Source organism: Crassostrea angulata, chromosome 2, assembly GCF_025612915.1.
Source record: "Crassostrea angulata isolate pt1a10 chromosome 2, ASM2561291v2, whole genome shotgun sequence".
Lineage (NCBI taxonomy): Eukaryota > Metazoa > Mollusca > Bivalvia > Ostreida > Ostreidae > Magallana > Magallana angulata.
In genome coordinates this window covers 68,938,233-68,958,562 of record NC_069112.1, presented here as the reverse complement: position 1 = coordinate 68,958,562, position 20,330 = coordinate 68,938,233, and the positions used below count along the sequence as shown (strand labels likewise).

The 20,330-nt window shown below is 33.4% G+C and overlaps 1 protein-coding gene across 1 annotated transcript in view; it reads right to left on the bottom strand.

The window, feature by feature from the left end:
• The window catches only part of LOC128173589 (neurogenic locus notch homolog protein 2-like), a 34,090-nt gene that overhangs the window by 12,222 nt on the left and 1,538 nt on the right, over nucleotides 1-20,330 (bottom strand). The window contains exons 2-4 of the mRNA XM_052839285.1: nucleotides 18,087-18,141; nucleotides 16,846-16,959; nucleotides 15,635-15,748 (exon numbers count right to left, since the gene is read on the bottom strand). Coding sequence (XP_052695245.1) covers nucleotides 15,635-15,748; nucleotides 16,846-16,959; nucleotides 18,087-18,141 — 283 coding nt within the window. The remainder of the gene's footprint in view (nucleotides 1-15,634; nucleotides 15,749-16,845; nucleotides 16,960-18,086; nucleotides 18,142-20,330) is intronic.

The following is a 20,330-nucleotide window of genomic DNA, read 5'->3' as shown; positions in this document are numbered from 1 at the left end:
TAGGTTGAATTAAGAAAATATCTCCAAAAGCTTCTAATCGCTACCACAAAGTTCGGACAAGACCCCTCCCCCTCGAAAAATTACACGGAGTCGGCCAACTAGTCAATTAAATAACTTAGTTGCAAAGTACTCGACAAGAAAAACAAAATATTTAAAGACATTGGTTTTAAATTTTGATTACTATGAGAAATAATAAGCAAACCCCCTCTTTGAAAAATAAATAAAAATTCCAAAGTTAAGGTTAACTGTCGTGATATTAAAAATTTGCATGAATTATTTTTATAAATTATTCATTTTGCATTGTTAGCAATACATAGGGAAAAAGCGTATTTTGCTGGTGAATATTGACATTTTTTTTATTTCAAGCAATTATTACGGGAAAAGAGTATGACGTTCTGAATGTCAGTTCGATACAGACTCACTTATTGTTGTTTTTTGATAAAAAATTTCCGGAGAGCTTTTATAATACAACTTTACAGCCACTTGTAAACATGAACTGTTTACCATAAAGCAGCTACTTAATTTTGAAAAATATCGTCAAAACACTATATATTTTAAAATATCTTATAATTAAAACTCTACAAGTTCATATACGCTCTAATTCATCTGACCAACCCTGTTCCATACTTTTAGAAATCCAATTTCCGAAGAAAACAAAATCATCATTACAGAAACGTAAACATGCTAGTAGTAGTATACCCTGACTTTGAGCTTTAATTAACTAATATAAAACTTCTATAAAACCCTGACTCTTTTTTTTTTTTTTTTTTTTTTTTTTTTTATACAGTTTTAGATTCTTTTATTATATATCTTTCACTTGCACAATAAAATCATTTTGATATTTTAAAAAGTATAAATACATGTATAGTTACATAACGTTTTCAGCGAAAATTTACCAAGTCTTTGCAAGTCGTTTAGTTTTAACTAATTCAGAAAAATAACAAAACAAAAAAACAATAAAAGAAAAACTGTCAATGTAACAGCAAACCGGGTTTTGATTGTGTGTGAACAGTATCCATAATCCATTTGTCCATACTGAATTGATACAAACTACCTATCCAGAAAAATGGGGTACTCTATATGCAACGTTTTTGCCAAAAGTGACCAAGTTAAACAGCTGATATTTTTTTTATAATACCAGCAATTTGCATACCTTTGATATATGTTTAAAAAGAACAACTTCCTATCTTAATGAAAGAACTGAAAGTACTGATAGACGGAGGAGGCATTTCGGGGAAAATTAAACTAATAAAAATTTATATGATTTTTTTATTTAAGGAAAAACAGCGCGCATACTGCTTATCATGTGGGAATATTTGCGAAGCGGTTTATTATTATGGCAGTTTAAGGTCGCGAGGATGTTTTTCAGGTTGACATCAGTGTTAGATAGATAATATTCACAGGATGAATCTCTGCCATTCAGTCAATTGAAAGGTGACTGAAAGGTAACTGAAATGTGACTGAATGGCATATGTGTGCCATTCAGTCACCTTTCCAGACCATTCAGTTATCATTCAGTTGACTGAATGGCAGAGATTCATCCTGTGATTAAAATAATTAGTGTTGTTCTCTTATTTTAACCTTATAAGCTTGTTATATTACTACTTTTTGCATCAGAAAACAACATGGGAAACTGTACATGTTATTAAATGCATACAATCGAACTTAAAAAATACAATGCAAACTATTTATGTACACATTTCTTTTCTGGTGTATATTTAGTTGAAGTCGATATTATTTCCTGTGTACAGTGATTTGCAAACCCAAGGTAGAAAACGCCATAGCCTAGAGGTTTCCACACCTGTTCAAGACAAAAGATAACCTCTAAATTGCAAACTACTTTGTCTAACTGTACAACACCCCCCCCCCCCTCCTTTTTAATCTTACAGAAGGGGTTTCTTGATTAATGAGTGTCGTCGATCTATATGTTCTCTTATTATGATCGTGATGAGAGAGAGAAAGAGAGCGTTTAAGGCGTAATTTTATGTACGTTCATTTAAAATATACTAATATAATATATTCACAAAATTAGTATCCACAAAAGAATATAGTATAATGTGATTTAATCCAGCATGCAGTTTCAGTCCGAGTCCACGTTTTACCCCTGTTAATCAAATCAACACGCGGGGTGCAACACGTGTTCCTTCCAAGATAAGGGAAAACAGTTTCGTTCTAATAGTTTTCATTTCAAGTAAGGAGAACAGACGTATGCCTAACAATAAAGTATTCTACACTGTTTGTGATGTTTGATTTCAAGTAAAGGGAAAGGAAGCATGCCTAACAATGAAGTATATGTATTCTACACTGTTTGTGATGTTTGATTTCTAGCAAAGAGAAAAAAAAATATTTATAACAATGAAGTACATGTAGTATACACTGTTCGTGATGTTTGATCTAAAGATTGATATAATGTGTTTGTGAAGTAAAGTTCGTATACTTCTTTTTTCTCAACAGAACTCACTCTCTCTCTCTCTCTCTCTCTCTCTCTCTCTCTCTCTCTCTCTCTCTCTCTCTCTCTCTCAATCGTTAAGACTATGGACACAATAAACATATGTACTTTATTTTGCTATTTATTTTGAATTTACAGAGAACTCAAGTTCAGTTATATGGTACCAGTTTTAAAAAAATATATAACGGCTATTGTTTGCATCATATAAAAGATTTTTTTGTCAATTCTATCTTCTTTTTTTTCACGCGTGATCAGCTTGTAAAATACACTGACTTCCCAAATCACTTTCCGGGGGGGGGGGGGGGGGGGGGGCTGTAAAGAGAGATACGTCTCCGCGGGAGATTAATTGATAATATGCGAACGATATACGACAGAGACAAAGAAGCACACGATGTTTATTCATCGAATCTTATAATTATTCATTATTTCGTCCACCGCTAGATGGTGCTTAAGGAATCCTCATTATTTGACGTCACGGGCAAGCCAATCACAATATACGGAGGCTGTTAATCAGCTTCCGTCTAAAAAACTGTACGAGGAGTTATCCTGTACGAGGAGTTACTGATACAATAAGGATACCTTTATGGCAGCCTCTCCCCCGCCCGCCGTTTCACTGTTTCAATGACCGGAAAACCCGGTTGTAAATTCTCTCTCAAAATTCTTAGAACACAGTAGAAGCAATCGAGCTACATGGGACCTCACGGCGGTCTCCGCACCCCATGCCGATCAAAACATTTCACCCCCTTATGAAACCTATTAATCCGTCTCATCTCTAGAAAGGAGTACACATTAACATTTGTTATATTAATTCCTAGCTTTCTGATTGACTCATATCCAACTTTATCGAAAAAACAAAACGTTATTTCACCTGCACGTAACCAAGAAGGTCAATATAACATTTCATTTTCTCTACATTGGACTAAAAAAAGATAGGCAAATGAAACATCGCATTTCTCAATTTGTTCTGCTTTGGCTTTAAACTAAAACTTTGCTTGATGACATTCAATTAATATATGTCTGTATCAATTCGTCGATGAATTATATAAAAAATAATTATTGCTCGTTTTTTTTCGATTAACACGATGATTTAGCTACCCGAGAAGTACAATATTCACCTTGCCTCCGGCTCGGTGAATATCGTACTCGGGCTCGGTGAATATTGTACTTCTCGGATAGCTAAATCATCATATTGACCAAAAAAACAGCAAAATATAATATTCAAGTTTACATGTCAATTTTTTTTAAAGAAATAAGATATTAAAGACTTCTTTTTAACCCTTATCGTACAGTACCATGATAATTATATTACAGAAATCAGCACATTCGTCATATCGAAACGAATTTTATATACATGAACCTCTTCTTGTTTGGTTCAGTTTTAATTATACCTTAAATATTTTCTAAAAAAAATGCCGGTATTTTCAATAGAAAAATTGTCGTTCATTAATAACTTAGTGCAAAAGTTTAGCTGAATATCATGTTTTTCGTCCATTCTGGCGATTACGGCATGCCTTTTCCCCGCAGCAAGGCAAATGCTATGTACGGTTATGTCAAAATTCGAAAACTTGTAGACTTTACATTTTTCAACTTGTATCACGTCTGATGTGCTATTGCCAAGCATGAACTTTCAAATACAGAAACTACGGATTAAATGTGTGCAGAGTTAAAGGTTTTATTAACTAATGAAAACAATTAAGCTGCGAAATGTGCATCATACGAGGGAACCGAGTCAAATTTTACATGTGTTTATGTCCGAGTTTTATAGGTTACACGATTAGAATTATACACATTCATACTCAGGTTCACACACCAACACGATTGCATATTCGGATTTACAAGATTACATGTCTGGATTTTTGAACACGATTACCCTCCATATTATTTTAACAAAGCCCGGGTTATAATAAAATGTGTTCAGTTTAAATACATGTGTACTTATAATAAAAATTATGCATGACAGTTAATTAAGGAAACAATTGAACATAATTGATATATAGTTTGAAGTTTTAGATCAAATGATTGAAAAAATTTATAGAGCGAATAATCTCCGTAGAGGTCAAAGTGAGGGTCAAATTAGTCTCAAGTAATTAAATTCATGTGTTGACAAGATTTGTGTTAAAACAATTTAATTGCCTTCTGTGTTGTTGATTACAGTGTGTTGTTGATTACGTTCTACTTTCCCAATTTTTTGTGCGTTTAGAGTGCGCTCACCCTGCGTTCACTAGCGCTCCGCTCCGTTCGCGCTCACCGTTTACAAGACGCTCACATTGGGTTCACTGTGCGTTCACTTATCGTTTGGTCCGTTTTCATTTATTCTCAATCGGAACTCCAAAATGATAGGATCGGTCTTTGCTAGTCACAGCAAATGAGAAAAGAACCCGAGCGAAAAGGTGGAAACTTACATTTGACATAAAACATAATTTTAAGAAGAATTTAGTCCTTGAGAATTTAAAGTACACATTTCTGAGCAGGCAGTGTCCGTTTTTAGTTGTTATTTTTTATGACTTCAAAAATTGATACCGTTTTATGTTTTTTATCATTCCTATACAGAAGTCATTTAATATATGTTTGAAGAAATATGATGCGAATAATTGATAAGAAAAAAGGTAGGAATGCTTTCTTTAAGTAATACATTCCTTGACAATGGTTTTCTCGGGGTGTCAGCTTCAACTGTCACCCTCTCAAACAGGCATTATTAAGGTTTTCCGTTTTCAACGGAAGACCTTGTACTGATTCTGTTGATTATTCTTTTTATTCTTTTTTTTCTTCTAGACGTTTTTTAAAACTCGAATATCTTGCTTGTTTGTTGACCTATAAAGTTAAAATTTTCAGGGCTTATTGGTAGTTACTATTTCTTAATATTTAGGGAAAATTGTTGAAATCAATACTTCCGATACCGAGTTTTCTCCTTTTTCAAAAAAAAAATAGGCATTCCTGTGCACGTAAAGGCTCTGAAACCGCCAATAACATGTGTTACAAAGTCACAAATCTTGAAAATAGACGCTTTGAACGTTGTCCTCCGAGTTTTATTTTTACAATTTCTCCCCTTTAAAGTTTCAAAAAATTAATTTGAATTTTGTGCTTCAAAAATGCTGATTTTTAGACGGTGGCTATAAATAGCCACGGTCTATTGCTATCGTCCTGACCGGAAGAGTATTTCTCACAGGGACCCTAGCGGATAAGGAACGATAACTCTGTTAGGTATGCAGTGTTAATGCAATGTTACAGACAACGTTTTTTCTATGTGTCGATTTTAGTATGAGAACTAATTTTAATCTTATCAGATATTTTAAGCATTATAGCTGCTAATTATTTTGTACATGTGTTTAAATAATTTATGAAATTGTGTTTTATTTTAAATTGGCCCTTACCCTGTCTGCTTACGCGGTATCGATAATTTATGCACCAACTGCCAGTTGTGAAGTTAAACTCTGTATCAGGGCTGCATAAACTATATCACTGCGATAATTTGCTAAGAGATCTCACAATAACCGCTTCTTGTTTTTTATGATGTAAACAATTGTCAGAAACACACTATTTAAACAGGTTTGCCATTTCATATTTCAGCAATTTTTCAACGCATTAATTTTAGTTGAGGCAGAATATTTATTTTGTTGTAGCTTATTCCAAAGAATTCACAACAGATACTGACAATGAATATTACATAAATAACATTTTATTGAACTTCAACCGATCAATGGCACACTTTCTTCTACAAGTGTGCATGTGTTTTCAAACATACCAAAAAACTTGAAATGTGTTTTGGACTGACCTGTGATTTACATGAACCTTATTTTGTAACCCCCTCAGTCTGTAGGAACATTAATTTTATTACAGGTACCTCAATAATCATCAGACAATATTTACTACTGAATTTGACGCTTTACTTGCTGCTGACTTTCTCTCAAACACGCTAATCGATCGACTGCGGATTGTAAAATTCACGTGCAAATCGAGTCGCCATTTTACAATTTTACATATATAAACAAACCACATTTTACGATGTTTCTAAGATTTTCAGTTCAGATTTTTGTAAGCAAATAAGGGATTGAAGACATATGTTATGGATTTCACGGCGTGTCACGGCGTGTCAGCTCGTGTATCTCTAAATAATTTGCAGCAAACGCTACCTTTTTTGTGAGAAAAAACTATCGGTTCAACTCATGCAATATTCCATATACATTTATTGTGCATTGTGAACGGTAATGTAAGATCACTAAACAGTTTCTGACGAATTTTTTCACAGTAAACTGAATAACGCAATTTGAAGAGCGAAGTACAATCTCATTCTGTGACTTTAATCCATATGCGCCCGTCGACGTCTCTGCTATTATAGAACCTTTTCTTTAAATTTGGGGGGATTTTTTCACTAACAGATAACATTATTACACATGTACGTAAATATCGCCCCGTTTGTTCTCAAATAATTTTTCTCTCGCGAGTACAACTCTATTATGAGCTTTCTTCGACATTTGTTTCCATAATAGGCAGGCCTAATATATAAATGCGTCAGTTTGTTGCGACTCGTAATCGAAATACACGACGGTTAGAAAGTGTCATCACTCAACGAAATGCTACATCAGCCATAGCGTATACATCCATGCGCGGATCCAGAAAAATTTTCCAGGGGGGGTCCGAAGGATAATTGTGTTTGCCAGGGGGGTCCGAGGCATATTTTCGCGATAATTTTACTATGTAAATTTAATAAATTTTCATTTTCCAGGGGGGGGTCGGGACCCCCCCGACCCCCCCTCTAGATCCGCGCATGTACATCCATGCTATATTTGCGATAAAAAATGAAACATGTAGGCAAAAAATGTGCTTCATAGATGACTGTAGTTTTCTGCTGAGCTACAGAACTATAGCTTTCCGGAAATATTGCTGGGATTTGCGAACCCTAGATATAGTGTATATGGTACATGCAAAGAATAAAATGAAATTTATATACACAGCTGTACGGTCAGAAAAACATGCGTTCAACTTGTATTTTGTTTGTTTAGTTTTTTTGAAAACTAATTTTGAATAATTAATCAATATTTGTTTTAAGTTTACTAGAAGAGTTTAATGTAGCAAGTGAATTATGCGTGTTAAAGTGTACTGAGAAGCGATAAAATATACATGTGACTTTCCCAAATCCATTCAAATGATTTGAATGAATCTACAGCTAAATACAATTAATGATTAATGAAACTGCCGCGACTGAATATTGTATGATATTTTTTTTTCAAATTATTCACTTTCGCTGTGAGCAAATGAGAAGCGATAAAATATACATGTGACTTTCCCAATCCATTCAAATGATTTGAATGAATCTATAGCTAAATACAATTAATGATTAATGAAACTGCCGCGACTGAATATTGTATGATTTTTTTTTCAATTTTTTATTCACTTTCGCTGTGAGCAAATGGATCCACTAAAGTCGAAGATAAAATATTGATTGACTCTTCTGTTTCATGATGACGTGCATTCTAAAAGAAATACCAGTTTTAGCAAACAGGTTCTTGTAAACCATTCTGTTTTCTTTACACCTAAATGTATCAACTGACTATGAAGACATAAAGCAAGTTGATGGTCCACAAGACTGCAACTTTTTCCCCGTGAAGAAATTGACGGAAAATGCTGTCGAGAGGGACAATAAACATACTACATGTCTACCAAATAATTAGTAAAAACCTGATAAGTATTTTATTCATTTATCATATCCAATCCACACTTTTCAAAAGTTGTTCCCCTTAACGGGGTCAACCCAAAGGTCAAAAGGGGAGAAAACCCAAAATCCCCTTCTTTATACAATCAAATATTTGGGCGTACTGTGATGAAATCGCTTTGGATTTGATTTATTCATTCAATATGTGGTGGCAACCCACATATTTAATAAGTCATTCTGGGGCAATCAAAATACAAACATGTAGTACATGTATTAATGAAAACGGAGTTTGTCAACTGATATAGATACAAACATATAGATACAAACTTCTATACTACAAAGGCTACTGCGATAAATCTTGGGTTTTCCCCAAAAGATGACGATAAAGAGAGACAACATTTGTAAAGTGTGGATTGTGATCACAACTACAATTTCCACAGAATTGTCCATGTAGGAAACTCACGACCAGTTGTGCGAGTAAGCGTTAAGTATTAGTACATGTATGGGACACTGGCTTTGGATTTTCGACAACAATAATTATCATACATGTAATATGCCACTTTCAAACGGCGCCACCGTCTAACAGTACTATCAGTACTTTGATTGGTTGTGTTTTTGTCTCGTAGCTCTTCAGTTTAAAATTTTCTCTGAACACAATATGTGCAAAATATCAAGGGCTTTCACTTGACACCATTGAAAAAGGGCTGGCCCTTTAAATTAGGGGTCTAGAGCCCTTAAAAATCTTCGCTTTATAACTCAAAAATGGTTAATATTTTGTTATAGCTGTCGACAGAAAAGTTGTTTATTATGGTGTTATCAATGTCGTTACAAAATTAGTTTGTACCGGTAATTCATAATATGAGTGTAAAAAGCTTGTCTTGTTAACATGTACCTGTTTTCATTTGGCAAGTAAGTGAATAGTCTTCGTGCGTATTACGGACATAAATTAACAGCTGGAAGTGTACCAGCATATACGGGATACTTTAATGCATTAGAAAAAGTGTCTTAAAAGTATACGTGCACATGTTTTTCTTACAGCCTTTTTTTTTGGAGTCACCTCTGTTGAGTTCTTAAGTGGACAACCATTAAGAAAAACAAAAACGAGTAAATATAAACGTTACCTTTCTTATCTAGTGAGATACATAAAATGGATTTTAAAAAATAATAACTTCCATGAAATAGATTTGGGTCATTTTGCTGCAAGCATTTCAAATTGACCTCAATTCTTAGTTGTGTGTGTCATTACGTAACTCATCCCTCGCCCGCGGCCGATAAAATCGCGGTCGCCATGGTCGCGGCTGGACTACTTAGCGGTCAGCGGGTTTCTAATACACAAGAGTCGCGTCTGTCATATGTGATTTTATTTAGCCGCAAACACAAGAATCGTTTTAGTATTGACTACACAATAAAGCTTACACTTCTTAATTTGAATTTAACGATGGAGTGTCAATGAAGAAATCGCTCTGTTAATTCATTAAAGCAATGCGATTCTTAAACTGAAGCAGTATCAGACATATAGATCAACTGCGGGATTTAAAGGAAAAAACTTATATTTATTAGAGTTTAGTCATCATTCTGTAAACATTATAAACCTTCCTGAGTTCTGAGCTCTCTCTGTGTGTGTTACCTTTACGTAAGTTATCCGATCCCTCATCCGCGGCCGAGGAGATCGGTCGCGGCTGCACTACCTAGAGGTCAGCGATTATCTAATACATTGTAACATGATACACTTGTTTGAGTTTATATACAAGAACTGTTTTTAGTTTATGTTCTAAAAGTTTGTTTATCTTCAATTTATTTATTTAAACATATAGAATATAAATTTAGGAGTCGTTCTAAAAATTGATAAAAGCGATATGATTCCAAATCAGAAACATCGACAGATGTAAATCAATGGTGAATTTTTTAGTCTAAAATGTTCTAAAAATTATACTTATAATGTTTTAGATAAACAACGAAAAACCACAAAGATTAAACCTTAAAATGATGATCACCCCTCGCACATAGCCAAGGAGATCCTGCGCGAGTTGACAAGTGATCTGCGGTAGCTTCGTGTTCTTCTACATGTCCGTTATCACACGTGCATGTTTATTGATATTTTGTACGATCTAAACTATTTGTTTATTCGAGATTTTGACCGGTGCATGTAAGTAAGATTGACTTGTGTTTCAACTTGAAAATTTCTTATTTACCCACGAATATTTCCGCTAAATACTGCTGAGAGGTTTTAAAGATATTGTAGAAAGTAGTTGACCCTTTTTATAGGGTTGCACAAAAATGAGAGAGAGAGAGAGAGAGAGAGAGAGAGAGAGAGAGATCAAAATTGGAAGCAAAATTTAGAAAATAAAACACTCTCCAACCGTTCACGGCAGGATAAAAAATCAATTATCGAATTAACACATGCGATAGAGGCCGACACGATAAAAGAATTGTCCGGATTGAGGGATTCAGTGATTATTTTAAGAATGTTCACATGCGTTTTTAAATAAGCTTTGTTTAGATTTTATCGGTTACATGATCACAGTGCAAGGGCTTTATTTTTTTTCAAAATGTGGTGAAAATCAATTTTTGGCGATTCCTTAACATGCTTACTCCTCAATGTGTGTCACTTTCCCACCCGTGTGTTTATTCGGACAGTCTACGGTAATTCAATCCGCTCCACGTGCGACCGAAAATCTCGTGTCGCTTCAGCGCACATGAGCTCAGAATATTGCCCCCGGACTGCAGATCAGCAATTGTTATATGATTGAGTAACATATGGAAAGGTGCTTTCACTGCAGTGGTCACGTGTTAAATAATAAGTATCTAAATATTGGATGTCAATCATCGTCACATTCAAGGTGTGATATCGCTATCTGAGAGTGTGGCTAAAGACTTAACCTGTGGAACACGCTAAACTTCAATGATAAAGTTCATTTGTTCTAATTCAGGAATATACGAAACAACACATGAGCGCATGCACATTTATTTGTATATTTATAAACAAAGTTGTCCGATCCAAGGTCTGTGTCCGATGCATGGTTAATTCACCCTATGATATTCTTTTTAAAGTTATCCTAAACGTGAAGTAAATTAAACGAAGAAATTGTCTGGTATTAAAATAATACTTTGAATTTGAGTCTCGTTTTCGATTTTTTGAACTTACTATTATCATATTGATAATCCAGTCTCATTAAAACCATTTCCCTTCTCCTTACACTCGCCAGGGTCTGATAGACCTGTATCAATAACAGATCATTTCCACTTGACCTCCACATTTGCATACAATCAAAATATACTTCTATTTACCGACGATATGACTTTATCTGTTTAATGAGTGGTGCAACTTTTCAATACTCAGTCTAGAGGTTACATAGAAAACAGGCATGAATTAATTTGTCTCCATTTGAAGAGTTTCAATCACTTTTCTAGAGCTGTAATTGGTAAGAAAAAATGGTCGTGTAAAATGGACCTTTTATCAATACAGGGTCTGTCAGGCTCTGACAAATGTGAGAAGGAGGTGGTTTTAATCAGACTGATGGACAATCCTTTCACGACACGGAGTTGCGACGGAAGACCTACTCGTTGCTTTGCAACGAGCTCGGCTCTAGTTTTCATTATTTTTGTCGATTTGAAAATGGCGTAATTATGTAAGTAGGCAGTTACTGTGAAAATTTTAAGTTACACAATACATCGATTAATTACTACACAAATATATTTATCGATTCATTTAAAGACTTCAGTCGTTTAAAACAGAAGAATTCAATCAACGAACGATTCGATACGTTTATAAAGAAAATTATAAAAAAGAAACGAGCGTCGTATGTTTGTACTTTTCACGATTCATTTAATTCCTCCGATGTCCAAACACAAACGTATCCATTCTTGACAATAAACTGAATAGATCAACTTTAAAAAATGTAAGCTTACTAAAGATCCGTGTAATTTTTTAGATTAGCAATAAATCCAAACGATTTTTCTGTAAATGCAATTTGTTTAAAGTGATTTATAAAGTAGTTATAATTTTCTCAAATCGTGTTTACATATTTCGCCGAACAACTCAGCCGATTACCGTTAAACTCATTTAATTACTATGAATTAGGGAAAAAATTATGTAAATGTGGGTTGAAAAATACAGAAAAGTTCTTTTACTGCTTTATTTGTTTGATACATATATCTAATGTAATCGGTTATCTGTTCATTCACGTAATGGTTTACACTCCGCGTACGATTTAATATTCCCGATGCACAGATATTTAAGTTACCTCGTTCAAAAGAGTATTAAACATTTTTATTATTATATTACTGGATTATTTTTTGATAAAATTATTATTGTCTTAAATTTGGTTTCATTTAACTATTTTATTTCTAAACATAAATGGTATCATGGTATAAGATATAGTAGTATAAACATTATTGTCTGACGTCAGGCATATCTAAGGTTTGAGAGTTGCATTCTCCGAAACAGTGCAGGCAACGGGAACAAGCAAATATATCAATATTGTTCATGAAAAAAGTAACCAATGCATGTTTAATGTGTCAACATTTACATTAGCAATCGGTGAAAATGTTATATAGGATGAAATTGGCAACAGTGAGCAAGAATTTTCAAGTAAATGGGCTGTACACCATGAACTTGTGTATAAGGTGTTATCCTGATTTAAAAATAGATTGCCATATGGCAGGGGTGTCAACGGAACAAGTTGTTACACATTACGGTACATGTACAAAGCAAGTATAATTGATGTTGGATTAACATCACTAACAACGAATCATCAGTTTGAATTCAACAAATATGTATTCATGTAGCTGGAGTATTTACTGGAGGAACGAATTTGCCGAAGCGTGGTGTGACTCGATTTTCTATCAATCTCGCGAGTTCATTCATCTTTAAAAGGTGTACTAAATGCGCATTAAGCAATTACAACTCAAGTGTTTATAAATGTATATATTAATTCAAAACATTTCTTCTGAACATTTGATGCAAAGTATGATTTAATAATATAGTTGTAAAAAAAAAAAACTAGAGCAGCGCTCGTGGCAAAACCACGAGTAGGTCTTCCGTTGTTGCTGCGAGTTGAAAATATATGTGATATGGTGTCAAACGATTATAATGACTAAACTTTCAGTTCTTTTTTGTTATAAAAACGTGTTGTGATTGAATGCCTGTATATAAAACGTGTTTTGAAAAAGAAAGGAGGAAAACTATTTGTCGAACACAGTTTATGTAATCGTAACAAACACTCTTTAAAAAATTAGATGTTTATTGGCGAGTTAAATTTTCAGAGGGTAGCAAGCGTTGTTAAAAACAGTATGTACTCATGATTCATTTCAGGAATTGTGATTTTTAAAAACTGAACCCGCCTACAAAACACGTAACCTTTTCTCTTAAATAACTTCTTTATCTAAATATTTCTAAATTTTTGAAGACTATGTGCAATTTAGAATTGTTGCGTGCTGACAAAATTTACAGACCCTGAAACGTACTACTACTGAGGTGTTTTACATTACTTAAAACTGTTTCTGATTGGTAAAACTCTTTTGTAGGTATTTTCATGAAAAAAAAAATGTAGACGAAATGATATACACTGTACTTTTTACGATTGAATTAATTTTTAACAATCAGAAGAAAGGTATATGTATTACATAAAAAAGACGACTAGTTACAAAATACATGTATATATAACGTTTTTATACGATGTTTCAGTACTGGTACAATATTAAAATTCGCCATTTATATAAAATATTAAATACAGTTAGCAAAACATGATTTCTATTGGAAAAAACCTAAATCAACTTTAACTTGCACGATCATGTTTTGATAAGCATGTAATTGCATGGACCCTGAGGTCCACGCAGAAAATATATAAGCGAGGTCAAGCCGGATGCTATAGGGAAAATTCAACCTGCGCATGAGCTATCCTAGTTCCTGTGCGTAATGTTTAGCTAAGGGAACCAGGCTAGCACACCTTTATCTGAATCTGGATCGGGATTCCATGCCATATGCACATATAAGTTCAAAGGCGCTATCATTGTAAAGTTGTCGGTAAACACACATACAAAGTATTCCTTTAAAAGAAATGATCAGCATTTGATATAAACTGTCAGTATTATGAAATAAGGTAATGTTATGCCGAATCTACAACATGCATCATATAGCATAATTTGCAATGTTTTGTTGTTTTCCGAATACACATGCAGCTTAATTTTGCTATTATAATAGGCGAGGCTAGAGTACTTCCCGATTAAAATTTTATTGAGCATTTAAGTATGATTGAATGATTACGGGACTGTATATAATAGATGATTGAATAATTATGTCACTGTAAAAAGTTTAAATCTCAAGAAAAATGCATCAAAATATGATATTAATTTACACAAAGCTTTAAACTGTAAACTTTAAAATTAGGAAAATAATTGTTGAGTACAATCGTGATCATGCCCCTTTAATATGCAGTCAGTTTTTACTTAGTGTCAGCAGCAGAAGAAAAAACCGATTTTTTGAACATTCAATACATGTGTGTATAAAATCATACTATATCAGCATTTCACCCTGACTTGGATTATTAACCCTATACCCAGAGGTCATAAAATGTTAAAAATTATGTAAGAGAGTTTTGTAGTCTTTCTTAATATACAGTCAGTTTCTACTCAGTGTCGGCACGTGAAAAGAAGATTTTTTAACATTATATGCAACGATACTACACTAGCATTTTTGCATCGACCTAGAGATGAAGCCCGTAAATTTGAACACATGGAATTTACAATTCTGGTAGAGATATGAATGCATTATTTTAAGTGGATTTTCTTGGATACGCAGAGGAAAAGTAAAATATTATAAAAAATGGTCAAAGTTAGCAAATTTAGTCCTGCCCATAGGCAATCGTAGCAAAGAGTCTTAAAATTTACGATGCATCATGTCACATTTTAATAGAAACGGCCAAAGTAATTTTTATTACGAAGTTATAAATGGGCAAATGTTAAAACGGACGGCGACGGTGAAATACTAATTCTAATAAGTAATCAGAGTGCCTCAAGTGACCTAAAATTAAAAATACCTGATGTACTTTACAGTTCGTTCCTTTTATTTGAATGTTTGAAAATTAGGTATAAATACAAATACGTCAACATCAAATAGAGCTTATGAATTTGTAAAACTTTTAAAAATTAGATCTGACTTCTTCTTTACAAAGAATATAAACGTCAAACATCCCTTTTTTGATATAATAATGAAACAAATACAACAAAAAGAAGCTACAAATAACAGTTTATTTCTTTATACAAATAGAAAAGATAAAGTTGTAATAACATGTTGGTATTTAAAAGTACGAACACTGTAAAGATAAGTATCCATTTAAAGAGATAATGACAAACATGAGAGAGGAGGCTAATACACAGAAATAGTAATCAAAGAGTTAATTAACATCAACATAAATTAAGAGAGCCGGAACGAAACACAGAAACAGAGGAGCAAGGCATACCTATTTATATTGATAGAGGGAAAATAAAAATATACATTAATATTTATAGAGGGAGGAAGAATAATATCCATTTACCTTCATTACAGAGTGCCCCTGTGAATCCACCTGCGCATGTACACGTGAAAGATCCAGCGTTGTTACTGCATGTTCCTCCGTTGTGACAAGGATTGTTCAGACATTCATTGATATCTTAAATTTAATTATGATTTTTAGCTGTTTACCTCAGCCATAACATACACTAGAAAAACAATTAAAAAAACCACAAAGCAACATCAATACATAAAAATCCATGTAATAGTCCTCGTACTTAAAGCTGACGTTAATTTATAAATACGCATTACTTCCCTTTATCCCCGACTACCGCCATATTAGTTATGGATTTTCTGCTTATCGCTACACACCCCCTATATAAGGCCGAGAGCTCTATTCACGTTTAACCGCTTTCAGGTATTTCATACACCCGAACACGTTACCTTGGACGGAAAGACGTGTAGAAACGCGTGTTGAACAAAAATAATATGACAACCACTAAACTGTCAAGGTATACCAAATGAAAGACGAAACAAAACAGACTGAAACCAAGGCACGGATACTTAAAACAGCCTCTATAATTTTAGACCGTTTTTCTGTGTAGTTACTGTTATAACATGCGCAAACCACACACTGTGGCAGATCGAGCAATGTCAAACATCTAATGGATTTTAGAAACGGAGCCTTTTTGTGGAAACCGATGGAACGATGTTACGTATTACTTTCAGGGATTTTCTATCATCTAGCTATTGTGTTGGATATAGTGCCGCTTGGGTTTTCAAAAGGACGCAGACGTTATGTACTCTGTATGGACGACATTCGAAGTAAGGGAGCGCATTCTGTGCAAAAAAGTACTAATTCTACGGGAATTCTTTTAAAGAATAAATAAAACTTGTATTTTATTGATTGTTGTTTCCTTTATTCTTAATCACAAACATTTGACTACTATGTGTAGTCCGCGCATTTAGAAGTCCGTGCAACCTGAATGCCTCGATCGGAAAGCAGCCGACCGTATCATCCTCAAACGGTATATAAACCCCGATGGCAGTAGAGGAGCGATCAAAACTAATATTGCGACCAAATGCTATATAACAATTTTTGCAAAAGAGAATTTGGTTTTAAGTTGGTTTTGAGAAATTATGCTTATTTTAACGGAAGGAACATTTTAACATTGGCAACCTCCACAACTATAAACAAGCTTATTTTGCATTTGATGAAAATAAACATGAACATTTACGCATTTCATTGTCTTTTACCTTCATTACAAATTATCCCGGTCCATCCGGCGTCACATGTACAATTGAATGAGCCGGGTGTGTTCGTACATGTGGCTCCGTTAAGACATGGGTAATTCTGGCACTCATCAGTATCTTAAAATGCATAAAAGGTACAAAAAACTGAGAGAGATTTATTGTAACCATTTTGTCTCGTTTTAAAGAAAAAGAAACCCTGAAAAAAGTATGGCTGGTAAATCAAAAGATTAAGCCATTTGCATATAAACAAAGAATAAAATGCCTGAACCAGGGTAACATCTCACACCTTTGGCTTTTCAACACACAGAATGTGATGTTCTTAGACTGTAACTGGATTTTTTTTTCCAGACAAGTTATTTGTGTACAATAAATGAAAAATATCCTTTCACTTTCAAAGGATTTTGAATTGAACAACACGAGATTGTTTCAATAAAATCGGTATATCAAAATTAGAGAGAGGTGAACTATTGACTATATTTACACCTAAAACCATTAAGTCGTCGAATACACGACAGTTTAGTAATGAGTTAAGATAAGTTTTAACCATATAAAAAAGAGACACAATATACATTTATTGCATGATGTTGAGGAAAATATGAAGATTTATTCCCCCAAGAAAAATAAGATTTCCCGAGGGCTATGCCCGAGGGAAATATAATTTTTCTGGGGGAATAAATCTTCATATTTTCCTCACCATCATGCAATAAAAGTTCTATTATACCGAACAACAAATAATTATACAACATACGTCGATTTTTGATAGTTTTTCAATCAAAAACGTTGTGATTTTTGGGGTTTTTTTTCTTCTGATTTTCTTTCTTCGTTTTTATAGATTCAAATCAAAAATATTAAAATTGATTTTTGTAGTGTAAAGAGAATTTTAATAAATGATTAAATATTTTTGATTTTATCATATTTGTTAACATCGTATGCTCATATTGGCTTTTTTATACCTTTGGGATGAAAAAACCCGAGATTTCTGAAAAGGTGAGACATGATATGTATTCCCCGGGAGACATGACGTTTTGTCGCCTGGTCACGTGATTGTCTAGAACTAATCATGTCGCATTATATAGAATAATCATATTGAGGTATAATAAAGTTTATCATTGAGTAAAGATATATCTTAACTATATAAAATACAGACACGTAGTTTTTATTGAGTTATATTTTCTTTACTTCGCCATAAAGAATACAGACACATAGTTTTATTATGATGCCGTTACATTGTGACGTCAACTTACTGATCTCACACGGTCCTTGAGCTCCTAAGAGTGCTCCATTGTGGCAGTGTTTGTTCTACAAATAAGAAAAAAACATAATAATTTACAGAAGAACATAACAATATGAACGAATAGGTTCATGACAAACAGAATATTATAAATGGATGAAATGGTGACCATATTAAGGGATATACATTAAGCAGAAGCTATTAACAAGTGAAATGGAACTCAGTGGCTTAACTATACTAATGTAACTTAGACAAGAAACAATGTAACACAAATCAAATAAACTTATTCGTAAATGACAATTTTTAAAAAGGCGTAAAATAAGTAAAAAGTGAAATAAAAATCAGTCGAGTAAAATTACAACAAGAATACAATTGAGTCAACTGTAAAAGACAGAAAAACAACTATAGATATCTTTATAATAAATCATCTTAGCTGCAATAATCCACAATTGTGAGAAGTATACACATCCATTAGATGTCCTTGACGTTCAGGTGCGGGAGTGATTTATATTAATTTAATCATAAATAATGACATAGACCTTTGTATTTATTACACAAGCTAAAACAATGTAGCTGTGAAATTTTTAAAAAATATATTAGGAACAGTCCATGTAAAGGTATTTTTTTGTGTGTGCGTCAACATCACGTATTGAATTTGAACGACATATTTATGAATCGAATTAGTCGAACACTCTCCGACAGAGCTCAGAAAAACCCTCCAATTTAATGACATTGACGAATGTTAGAATATTTATCATTATACAAAATGGTGTATCTTCCCAGAGTTGAAGAATTCGCTAGGCTCTCTTGAAAGTAACACTTATAGTATAGTTATCTCTTCGCGCAACTGGTTGTGAAGGGGATATAGCATCGCTGCTCTGTGTGTGTGTGTGTGTGTGTGTGTGTGTGTGTGTGTGTGTGTCCTTTTCAGTATTTTATTCAAAATTAAAATATAACTCTCGCATGCATATTTATCAAATTGTGTACACTTTACGAGCAGGGTGTAAGGACAAACCCTTTCCATTTGCAAGTAATTATGTGAAGTATTTATTAAAATATCGTTAAAATTAACACTTAAAATAATTTTGTATGTACAACTTGACATTAAATATTTCCGCTTCGCGAAAGAAAACACTTCAAATCAACAACTTTATATTTTGTTGGATTTAGGCCTTGTAAAGGTAAGAAACAAACGCTTTATAGAAATGGGGAGTAAGAAACATGTCCAAAGAGAAAAAAACTGAAGTCAGAGTAGAATATTAAGTTTATTTCAATTGATTCAAAACAAGCAGTCGTTTGAGTCGAATTTTGGACTATATTTCCCGAATTACTAGAGAGAAGAACAGGTTTATAATTCAGAAGACAATTTGACAAATTTCGTCAAAATTATTAACCGTAGATAAACTTCATGTGTATCACTAGGTATGTTACTCTTTTAAATAAACTGGAGTTAAAATTCGGACATACTCACTCGAATTTTTTTTCATAGGACATACTACAAATCGCTAGATCTTAGCTATGTTTCATATTCATAATTGAACTTAATTAAGCCTATGACTCTCCCCTTCCATGGATACAATACAGTGTAAATATATATGGTCTCTTTAATTACATCAATAATTTATCCTAAATAATGTATCCCCCTCCCCACAATATTTCATTTCGCGAGGGAATGCTCCGCTTTGCATTGTTCGTGATAAGTTTAAATCACTGAGTTTAGTTGTAGTTCAGACACCAACATACGATACATTTCCATGAAATTTATATTAAAATAAGAACATTTTTGAAAAGGATACAAGTAGTCATAAATGCTTTCGATATGCATTAGAGTTCGTTTTCCGAGCTCTGCAGGAAGGCCCAGGAAAGTGCGATTGAACTATATTAATTTCCCTCGAATAATTCAGTGTAAATTCAGGAGTGTATGTTAAAGGGGCATGGTCACGATTTTGGTCCAAAAACGTTTTTAATGTTCACAATGCTTTAGTACGTCATTTGTATTGGTTGACCAAAATTTGAGTGTCAGTCGTCGTGTTATAAGTGAGATAACGCGCTTACAATTCTTTGCTATGTAAACAAAGCTTTTGTTTACATTTTCAATATTGAAGAAAATTCCAGTTTTATACCAAAAATAATGCGTTAAACGTTAGGAAATTTCTATTTATGTTTTAAATGAATAAGAAGATATACAAATCAGTTTGAAAAAGATTTTTTACTGGTATATTGAACCCATGTAAACAAAAACAGGACACGAGCCTTG